We start from the raw sequence: 11,294 nt of genomic DNA on the forward strand, positions 1-11,294 counted from the left end.
AGGCTGTTAGAGTAGGTGATGGTTGTAAGTACCTCCCAACTGAAATAGTCAGTCTAATTCTTATTCTTATTCTTATTCTTATTCTTATTCTTATTCTTATTCTTATTCTTATTCTTATTCTTATTCTATGCTGTGCTATGCTCTCCCATTCCATTCCAATAATGTAAAAAGCCTTTGAAGTGACTGAAGCTGCAACTGAAGGAGAAAACATGGCTGTGAAAGGTGTAACTCAGGTGTTTTTAGCAGCATCTAAATTCCAGGGGAACTGATACAGCTCAAATCCCTGAGGCCTGTCAGCCAAATTCTCCCCAAGTCTCCACTGATTTCCAGTTCTGGATTCTCCTTCTCCCCCTTCCCTGCCCAAGGAGCTGTGAGATTCACCTCCCTCCTGTATCAGCTTTACAAAGAGGTTCAGCTGAGCCCCTTCTCCTTAAGGGAGAGGAGGAGGAATGGCTGCAGGAGCAGCAAATCCCACCCGAACAGCTTGAGAGGGCAGCAGTGCTGCAGCTCCCTATCCCTCCGAGGGAGATGAGGAGAAGGCAGATGTGCTTCCTGCCCTTGAAAATCCTGACAGATCTGGCAGGCCGTGGGTGGGGGGGAATGTGCTCCCAGGCTGGACCTGGGCACTGGGAGAGCCATGTAAAAGTCATTCAACTCGTATCTCCCTTTCCTATGCTGAGATTTTCCAACTAGCCGTTGGCACTTTTTTTTTTTTTTTTCCCATGCACGTGGGAATATTTGCCTTAGGTCTAAAAGATACAGGATCCCTCTCATCGAGGTCTCCTTTGGCTGGAGAAAGAGGCCAGATGCTTTTCATCTCCTCCCTTGTGCATGCATGTCCCCAGAACTGTGTCACTTGGCCTCTGTCCATCTCTCTCTGATCCTTTCCTTACCTGATACAGCTGAGTAAATATCCCAGCCATTGCATGGCAGGAACAGACAGCTTTCAGGATATACACATACCTGGTCAAGTCTCTCTTGAGTAACTCAGCATCTTCCTGTTTGAGGGGAATGAGAAAATGCAGTTTGGCTTCTCTGCATGAGAATGCAGCCCACTGCCAGTCTGCAGGAGTATGGGTTGGAAGATCATTGAAAGAAACAGGCTTAGTTGCTCGTTTTGGATCTTATAATTAATTGGGATTGACTCAGGGGACTCTGGTGGAGTCAGGTTTGTATTTTTTGGCTCAGCTCTCATTTGTTTGCCTCTCTACTGCCTGTGTCCCAGGGAGTACTTTTCCCTGCTATGTGTCCTTTTTCTGTCATCAGCAGATGATGTGCCACATACATCAGCTCACCTGGGCTTATTTAATTTAATGTTGAGGGTTTGTGTGATAGAAAACTTAAGTAACTTAAAGTCAGATTTGCATAAATTTCCAGTATTGTCCTCTGACAGAGTAATTTTTGAGCACAAAAAATATCATCTTGTGAATAATCACAGAATCATAGAATTGTTTGGGTTGGAAGAAACTTTAAAGATCATCTCGTTCCAACCCTCCTGCCATGGGCAGGGACAACTTCCACTTGTGCCAAGCCCCATCCAACCTGGTCTTGTACACTTCCAGGGATGGGGCAGCCACAGCTTCTGTGGGGAACCTGTACCAAGGCCTCACCACCCTCACAGAAAATACAATACCTCCTGTCCAAATGGTGGTGAAAGCACCCATTTGTGTGCTGCAGGATTTTGCAGCACCTTTCCTGAAAAGGAATATGAAAAACGGCCAAACCTGCACGCTTGTGTTCTGGATGCCATTTTGTAAGGATGGTTTGCAAGGATGGAGTCGTGAGCTCCAGCACCTCAGCACTGTGAGCAATCTGTGGAGCCCCAGCTGGGTCCTACAGTACAGCTGTGTCTGCTGCTAAACCTCCTCATACAGCTGCTCTGACGATGCTGTAACTGCATTTTGGAGCATTCCCCACTCCCTGTGCCAGGGTTTCTGCGGGAAGCAGACATGGGCGTATATGTGTAAGAGACCAGTCCGTGTTTTGTGGAGTCAGCACCCAGGATCCCAGAACAGGCACCAAGGTCCCTTGTCCCGTGGCTTCCGTGCAGCCCATAGGATCCAGTCATGTGTGCTCATGATCACAGGTCTGGTGCTGAATGCTTAAAAACAGCAAAAGGTTATTATAGAGTCTATATCAATGGAGAATGTAATTGGGTGTGAATGGTGCACAAAGAGAAGAGAGCTCAGTAATACAACACCAATTTTTGCATTCAAGCCCATCACTGTAAAGCCAGGCTAATACATATAACAGTAATGAGTAATATAACTCATTGACTCAAGGCAAGCACACCGTGGTGACTCACAATTTTTGGAGATTAGATGATAAGGACTAGGAGGCTGGATTAATTTTGTTTCTTTTAGTATCGGTGACTTCTTTTTTTTTTTTTCCTGACAGATTGCAGTTTTCCTGAATTTACTCTTTGTTCAGAATGATTTGACAAGTGGCATCTCTCAAATCTGTTTGGCTGGTGGTGTGTTCAAGCTGTTCTTGAGGACTTGTGCAGTGTGTGAAATTAAAGCTGTTTTGTTTAGATTGTCATGAGCATGTTCTCTGGCTGGATGAAGAGTCCTCTCAGAAACAGGTTGTGGGTGTAAACAGATTAAATTCACCTTTATGGACTGGATAGTCCACAATCCTTTCATTAAATTTTGCTTTTTAGTGGCTGTCTCTGATGCTAAAATCTTTTGCTGGAGAGGCTGAAAAAAACTATACAAAGTGGGTAAAAAACACTGTAAAAATTAACTGCTTAACTAATGTAAAAATGCACAAGTTGAAAATGCACTTGTTTTGTTTTAACCAGCACCTCCTGTGGACGGGGGAAATGATATAAAAAGCAGAAAGCTTTTTTTTTCTTTTTAGTATTACTGAGGTGGTGGGATTGAGTAGCTAGAGAGATTTATTCTGTATTTGAAGGCCTTACCTGAAAAATGGTTTCCTACTCATGGAACTATTAAGCAGTGGTAAAGCCAGGAGTCTCTTCCTTTTTCAAAACTAATGAAATAACAAAATTGAATTGTCAGAACTTTGAATGGGAAAGTGGTTTATAGTGGCTAGCCCCAAACTTTCTCACTCATTTAACAACCAAAACTGGAAAACGCTTTGATCAAGCATTTGGCATTTGAACTCGTGAAAAAAGAAATAAAAATTTGGAATTTTCAGATTGAGTAAACGCAAGGAAGGTTGAAATCTTCCATAAAGCCCTAGCAACAACACAAACCCCAGCTTGCACTTGCCTTGCTGCTGCAAGAGACCCACCCACTGTGCTGTGGTTGGAGATATTCATCCATCTTATCTAACCCAGGCACAGGCACAAGGAAAACAAGGATTTCAAGTAGGTCATCGGTTGTAATTTCCTCAGCGCGTCGCTCAAGTCCCTTCACTGCTCCTGCTGAGGAGCTTCTGTTGATGCTGCTGTGAGCAGGAGCATCACTGCTCCCCTCGCCCTCCTGCAAGCACTCCGAGGGTCCCAGTGGCCACGGTGGCCACCCTCCATGGCCACCTTTAACAATTTGGTCTTCTCCCCCCAGCTATCGACCTGTTGTACTGGCGTGACATCAAGCAGACAGGGATCGTGTTCGGCAGCCTCCTGTTGCTGCTCTTCTCCCTGACCCAGTTCAGCGTCGTCAGCGTCGTGGCCTACCTGGCCCTGGCCGGCCTCTCGGCCACCATCAGCTTCAGAATCTACAAATCGGTCCTACAGGCCGTGCAGAAGACGGACGAGGGCCACCCCTTCAAGTGAGTGCCTTCGTAGTGATGCCCAAGTGCTGCTTTTGTGCTGGATGAAATTCTCTTCTTGCTCAGAAAGCGGGAAATAATAACGTTTTCTGTTCCACAGCATCTCAAAAATTGTAAGGCTCTATTGGCTTAGATCCTGGAGAGAAAAAGGAAAACAAAACACCACAAAAATCATCGTCCTCTAAGACATGGGGGTTTTTTTCTCAGAAAGATACAGGAAATTTTAAGCAAACGGAGAAAAAGAGTTTCATTAGAGCTAGTGATAATACAGCTTACCTGCAAGCAAAAAGAGCATTGTTTCTGGGCACAATCTCTTGTGCATAGAAGGAAAATACCTCTATCTTTTCTCCAGCAACCCAATATCTAAATGATGGTGCCAGTGTCTCCCCACTCTCCACGGGGTCTGAGGGGTTTGCTCCATGAGAACAGTGATCCTTTCCCCTCTGATGTGCCATAAAGTTGGTAAACCAGGTCATGGAACTGGTGTGGTTTGCAAACACACACGGACACAGAGAAAAAGAGCCTTGTTGTGGTGCTGCTCCTTCTGCTTCACTTGGGTCAGTTCTGAGCTGCAACTCAGTATGGGGGAGTAGCTCAGAGAACAGCAGAGAAATTTGTGGGGAAACCTCCCAGGTCAGATTTGTATCCCCCTTTGGGTGAGGAAACAAGAGAAATCCCATCAAGACCAGGCTCTCTGTGGGAAGAGGGTGAGGCTGGAGGCAAACAGCTCCAGCTCAGCAATCACCCCAGGGAGATGGATCGTGCAAGGTGAGGAGGGTGTGCTGGTGGCCCTGTGCCTGCAGGGAGGGGAACAAGTTGCTCCAGCACACAGAAATGAGGTCTGTGAAGGAGGGAATGATGGGGTGGATGGGTACGAGCGTGAACAGCAGGGGAAACTTCCTGGATTTGTAACGGGACTGTGTTTCTGGCAGAGCCTACTTGGAGATGGAGATGAATCTTTCACAGGACCAGATCCAGAAATACACAGATTGTCTCCAGCTATACGTCAACAGCACAGTCAAAGAGCTGAGGAGACTCTTTCTCGTTCAGGACCTTGTGGATTCTTTAAAAGTGAGATTGCTTTAAATATTTTTAACCCCTCTCTAGAGGATCAATCTACATTTCAAAGAGCTGCTTCCCATGTTGACAGGGTTGTCATGAAACCTAGTTTTGTGTAGCTCCAAATATGAAAGTTGTTCTGCTTTTTGATTTTAAAACTGCTTGTTTCCTGCACTTTAGAGGTTTGGCACTCTGCATTTGAATGTATTGATAGGTAATAAGATAAATTTGCAGAACCAGCTTAGGTCCATGTCAGTTCTAGAAGCATCCCTGCATTATGCTTTCTATTGCTTTGCTATAAATAATGTTCCCCTCTGTTAATCTTGATTTTCTCTACTGGTGGCATTTCCTGCTATGGATGAGGGTCTTTTTTCACTCCCTGCTGAAATAATTATTGATTTTTAGCCTTACATTCAAGCAGGTGTCCTTTAGAGCAAAGAGAAGATCATTAAGAGAGCACACATGGGTTAGGCTCCTAAATTAGTAAAGAATTTTAGGAAAAGGTACACATCTCTCAGCCTCAAATGGGATTATCAGTTCAGGGCTCTGGTTAACCTGTTTGGGATGACCTCTGCCATCATAAAAATTGGATGCAGAGATCTGCCTATACCATTCTCAATGCAGGGTCCTATAAGGCTGCAATTTAAGCTCTAAATAGACATGAAAGCTCAGCTGAGAGGGCAAGAAGCAGAATGGAGAATAGGGTTTATACACCTAGAAAAACTACCTAGTTCCTAATGTGCCTTACTTAACCGCTCCCACATTAAAAAAGGCTAATGTGCTGTTATGTTAGCTAGTTAAGCCAACTAATTTCTTCTTATGCTGACACTGGAGGTGATGTAATGATCCATTTTTAATTTAGTTTGCAGTACTAATGTGGCTGCTGACTTATGTGGGAGCCCTCTTCAATGGCCTGACTCTTCTGATAATGGGTAAAAATCAACATTTCTTTTAAAAATCTATTTTTAACTTGAAGTCCCCCTCGATTTTGACTTAGACAAAACAGCCTATCCCTGGCATGCCTTCCCCTCAGCTAAACCACCACCATTTATTTCCCTTCCCAGTAAATATTCACTGTTCTATTACACTGTCCCTCCTGCTAGAACTACTTTGCAGTTTATGGTTTTGCAGCTCCCAGTCCCAGAGCAATGGGGAATTCCATATTTGGGAGGCTTGAGCAAAGTGCATTTTTAATGCAAAGCTCCCTGGTGGATCAGCTGACCAAGTGGCACAATGAAGTGTTTGCCACTGAAGTAGGTCTCTCCTCTGGAGGAATCTGATCTGCAGGAACATAACACTGTGCTCTTTTTGTCCTCAGCTGTGGTGTCTATGTTTACTCTCCCCGTTGTATATGACAAGTACCAGGTAGGTCTGTCTGCACGGTGCATTTGGGGTGTCTGGGTGGCTCTGCCTCATTGTTGCCTCGTTGACTTGGTGTCCTCTTGCTCTTTGCAGGCACAGATTGATCAATACTTGGGGCTGGTGCGGACCCACATAAACACGGTCGTGGCAAAGTGAGTTCAGCAGCTGACTGCACCACAGCTCCTGCTGTGAGGCTGTGGTGCCCTGGGGGTGGCTGGGACCTGGCTGGTCCTGGAGACACTGTCCTATCAGTGGTGTCCTCCCCAGATCCTGGACAGTGAGAGGTTGAGGGAGGGCAGAGCCCTGGAGAAACACAGACCCTCCCAGCTGAGCGCAGACTAAGGCACTCCATCCTTCTCTCCCCTCTCCTGCCTTTTGGGGGAACCGTGGGCAGAGCAGCCCAGTCGTGGACTGATGTCCACACTGTCCACACTTGGCCAGGACAAACAGGAAGGAATGAGTTAATTCTCTTCCCCACTGACCAATCCAAGCCTGTTTTTTTGCATTTGGGGAGTTAATAGCATTGATGACCAAAGTGGGAATCAGAACAATGCCCTGTTACAGAAAGAAAATACCTGGAAGCACCATGATCTTTAGTGTTTCAAACCCCCATGGAACAGGCAGAAGACCTGGGTGAAATTTTGTACTGAAAATTCATTTTTTAGACTTCCTTCCTGGCTTTCTATAGACAATAGACCATGGAGAAATAATGCTGGGGGGAGAATATCACTGAACACATCCCAAGGTTACATGAACTGCCAAAAACCAGGGCTGTAAGAACACCTAGATGGGCATCGCTTCTTTTTCTCGTGGCACTTTGATTCACCTGTTGAGGCAACACAGTGAACATGGACTAGAGACTATCCCTGGATAAGAGTCCAAGTGGGGAACCACTGGAATGGAATAACTGCCTCACCATATAATCCTTTTTCTTTTTCTTTATTTTTTAGGATTCAAGCTAAAATCCCAGGTGCTAAGAGAAAGGCAGAGTAAAGCAGACATCAAGAATTCATCTACTACAGTAGTGCATAATGGGGAAATCTGGAGTGAAAACAGCTCTGTTCTTACACTTTACTGCAAATTTATCATTCTTTTTTTTTTCTTGACACCATAATCTTAGAAACATAAAACTCAGAAGCAGTGCTTTTCCCCTGCTGCTTCTGCACTTAGAATATTTGCAATCACTTGTGTCAAGCACTAAAGTATAGTAAAGAGAAAAGTGTACTAGATGTGGTTTTTTGTGTTGCTTATAAAGTGCATGATGGTGAGAGCCTAAATAATATTGACCTCTTTATTTAATTTTTTTTTTTTTTTAGTGTTTTTCCTTCTTCTATTGGCATTGCTTCTATAACTTTTAATGTTACATGTGGCTAGGGGCTTTCCTGCTTAGCGCACTTGATGCAATAGTTAAAATTGCTTCTACGTCACTGGGTTGCTGGTTGGATTCATCTTTATTAACTATATAGAATTGTAGACTGATGTTTTAGTGTTTTCCAGCACAAATAAACAGTAATCGGTACTTATGGTAATCAGTTTTGTATAACTCAAAAAAAGATAAAAAGAAAACAAAACCCAGTACTTTTGTCGTAAAGGATTGACAGGCTGATTTACATGTATGGTAACTGGAAAGTTCCAGCATGTTCAATTTATTACGATTTGTATTACATTCTCTGTAGTTCCTAATGGACTTAATTATGGACTCTGAATATTTGCACTTATGTACTTGATACCGAATGCAGAAATAAATGTTACTAAATGTAAAAAGTTCTCCTTCTTCTCGCCACTGGGAATATCTTGACATTTGGGAACTGGACACATACTGTGCAAAGAGGAGCATTTTCCCTCTCCCCTGGACATCTGCACACACTTTGCCCTTACATAACCATGCAGTCCAATGAGTAGTACATAACTAAGGGTATGTAGCTCATCTAATATTTTTACATCTTGATGATCTTTCGTGCAATGAAAGAAGGATCTCTGCACACAGTTTGTTTATTTTTGTTGGAGGTGTAGCAAATATCAGGTACATGAACAAATGTCTCTTCCTCTGTTTGCACACTGTGTAAACCACAAGCAGCACAGTGTGGAGGCGTCAGCACAGCACTAAGGGCATTCCAGTTTCCTTAGCACCAAGTTGCTCTCTTACCCAAAAATTCTCTGCTCTCTGAAATCTGCTTTAAACAGAATCAATATCAAATCCAGGGGCTGGGAGCTGAAACAAGCATTTACTCTGGTTCGTAGGTGAAGGTTTTTAAAAGTTGGCATTTGGTGTTTAAGAACAGAGGAGAAAAACAGCTGTTGAACATTATCCAAAGTGCTTCAGCGAACAGTTGGTTAAGTGCTTGGTTTGCCCATTTGTAGAACACACCTGTAGATTTTTTTTTTTTTGGTATAAAAATGTGACATCAAAATATTTTCAACCAAATTGCTGGTTTTCTCTTTTTCAGTCACAAAGATTTTATGAAGGATTTCTTTTTATACAAAGAGCTAGATTTTTAAACACTTGCCCCAACTTTCTTAATTTGACGTCTTTCCTTAGACTCATTCATTAATTCACCTTCATCTCAGTTCCACGTGGCCACAGTGACACCTGTCCAAGGCCAGGCTGCAGTTCTCTTTGTGTCCAAGTGTAAAACCCAAATGCACATAAGGAGTTGGTAGAAACATTAGTATGGCTGTGGGCTAGTTAAATCTTGTGACAAGTCTCAAATAACCTTATTTTCATTTAGTATTCTTCTTTGTCATATTTAAAAATACTGGGTTGGGTTTTAAATGTCACCTGCAGCTGGACAGGAACATTTTTCCTTAATGAAAAACTCAGAAGAGCATACACTGGTTTTGATCAAATGGAGTATGTTTGTTTCAGCATGTGCAGTTTGCAGCCAGGAGTTAAAATTCAACATGAAGCTCCATGCCTTGGAGTTCCCTGTGTCTCTGAGGAAGAGTAAAGACCAAACAAAGCATCCTTGAGGATAAAGATTGACCTCCAGAATTCTTATTACTTGAGTGTGCGGGCCCAACATATTAATTTTGAAAATGAGCCCATTTAATGTCCCATCCCCCTGCTCCCATAGATGTGTTCTTCCCTCACACCCCCAGTGCAGTAATATCCAAGATTGGCCTCTTGCAATGCTGAACCCTAAGCACCATTTAAAAGCTACGTCTCCTGCATATTTGGAAATAAAGCAAAATAGAACCTTCTGGAAGAGTACAAATATTCTCAAGAGCCTAAATCAATAGATACTAAGAATCCCATTCTTCCCTCCTCCAGCACCACCCTCTCTCAAGCCCCACATCCCTCCAGTTCCTCATCATCCTGACTGTACCACTGCACACCTCTCAAACCCACATCCTTTTCTCTTTTCTCACATCCCACCTTGCCAAACAAACTCTGCAGCTTCCTCAGAGCCACTCTGACTTTCCATATATTGGATAGCAACAGCCTGCAAGTGCTGCTGAGCAGCTGGGGTGGCTTAACCTGGTGGGTGGGACCAGTTGGGAAGACCACGCTGGGATGTGGGAGAAGCAGAGGGTTTCAGAAAGAGTTTGGGTTGCTGGTGTTGCTCATGGCCATCATCCCCTTACTGGGGAACCACACCACCACTTCCCATGTTACCTTTGAACATGGAAGCTTAGAGAAAGCCAGCCTCTGCTAGTTCCTGGTCCTGCTACACACCTTGCAGTAACAGAGACCCTGTGCATACGGGGAGTGAAGGTTTGTGACACCCTCAGAGTCCCTGGTAAGTCTCACTCATAGAGCAGCACCTTGGGGAGGGGTTGGACATCCATTTATTTGGTTTTCAAACAAGTGTGGGGGGAAAATAAAGAACACTGATCTCTGCTTTTTAAAATATTCTAGTGTGATTGCAGTAGATGGCTGAAGATTCAGAATGACACACATTTGTGAGCTGTGCTCTGACATACACAGGCTGTGAAGCCCTTTTGTTTCTGATCTTCATTTGCAGTCAAAGAACAGCAGTAGAAAAGCTTGAATAGTAAAAGCAGCAAACTTGTGGGGGTTTCTAGGCAGGTGAAACCTGGGAAGCAGCTCACTCTGCCTGGGTAAAATGCAGGGGAGGGTGCTAAACCATTCATTTCTCTTCAAAGTGTCCCTTGCCCAGTGAATGGCCATCACATCTCCAGTGATTCAAGGGTCAGCTTGTCCTCCTGCTTCAAAGGCTACTTTAATGAGATAAGAAAGTGATGGGTGTTTTGAGGACCCACCTCGCCAAGGGAGGGTGTTCAGGTGGTTGGAGTTAGGTGTGTTCCAAATACCTGGCCTAGGCTGTGCCTCTCCTCCTCATCTCTGGATAGTTTGCGATGCTGATGTTCCCTTTCTGGAGAGGAAGCTGAGAGGTCTCCAAGGAGAATGTCACAGGCTTGTTTAGATGCAGGGACAGGTACAGGCCAGGCCTTTCCATGGCTGGGAACTGGCTGGGTAATGTAAATACAACTTTTGATCTGCTCAGTGTGGTGCTGCCTTTCAAGGAGGATAACAAGTCTACCTGCTGAGCTGACCTTTGAAAGCCAGCCCAAATGACTGTGTTAATTTGATCTGAAAATAGTTTAACTCTGACTTGGGGGTATGAAATCAGGAGTGGCATGCTGGCAGGAGACAAAACTTTGCCAGAACATCTACATGTGTCTTTTTTCATCCTCTATGACTTTAAAATATCTTCTCCATGGTTTCACTTGTACCTTCCAGAAACTTTATGACCCTGCTCCTAAACTGCTGCCTGTTAAGTAGAGGCTCAATGGTTACTTAAGAGTTCTGTCAGAGATTTATGTCACTTAAATGTCTGTCCCTGTACCTTGAAATGATTACTGCATTGTAATTTCATGTGAAATGTGAATATTCTCTAAGGTCACTGGTTTTGATTCCCTGGTTCTTGGTGCTTCAGCAGCATTCCACTCATCTACACATTGTATTTGCCTCTGTTGCTGATCTCTTTTATGCTCCTGCTCTTTAATATTTATCTAGTGAGAGTAGGATCATAAAGCACATGAGTGTCAGGAAAGCCCTGGAATTGGGAGGAGATAAGAATGTTATAATATTCTGTGAGCAGCAAATCCATTTAAAGAGAATCTGTCTGCTCCCCCACAGCTTTTGTGCTCTCCCTGCTTGCTTTCAGATG

The 11,294-nt window shown here is 43.9% G+C and overlaps 1 protein-coding gene across 3 annotated transcripts in view; it reads left to right on the plus strand.

Annotated features, from left to right (window-relative positions):
* The window catches only part of RTN1 (reticulon 1), a 117,573-nt gene extending 109,650 nt beyond the window's left edge, over positions 1–7,923 (plus strand). For all 3 annotated transcript variants that reach the window (XM_069018519.1, XM_069018520.1, XM_069018521.1), the window contains 6 exons: positions 3,531–3,738; positions 4,671–4,809; positions 5,660–5,729; positions 6,116–6,162; positions 6,253–6,311; positions 7,110–7,923. In XM_069018519.1, coding sequence (XP_068874620.1) covers positions 3,531–3,738; positions 4,671–4,809; positions 5,660–5,729; positions 6,116–6,162; positions 6,253–6,311; positions 7,110–7,152 — 566 coding nt within the window. In that variant the 3' untranslated portion in view covers positions 7,153–7,923. The remainder of the gene's footprint in view (positions 1–3,530; positions 3,739–4,670; positions 4,810–5,659; positions 5,730–6,115; positions 6,163–6,252; positions 6,312–7,109) is intronic.
* Positions 7,924–11,294: the final 3,371 nt, after the last annotated feature.

This window comes from Aphelocoma coerulescens, chromosome 5 (genome assembly GCF_041296385.1).
Source record: "Aphelocoma coerulescens isolate FSJ_1873_10779 chromosome 5, UR_Acoe_1.0, whole genome shotgun sequence".
In the NCBI taxonomy this organism is placed as follows: domain Eukaryota; kingdom Metazoa; phylum Chordata; class Aves; order Passeriformes; family Corvidae; genus Aphelocoma; species Aphelocoma coerulescens.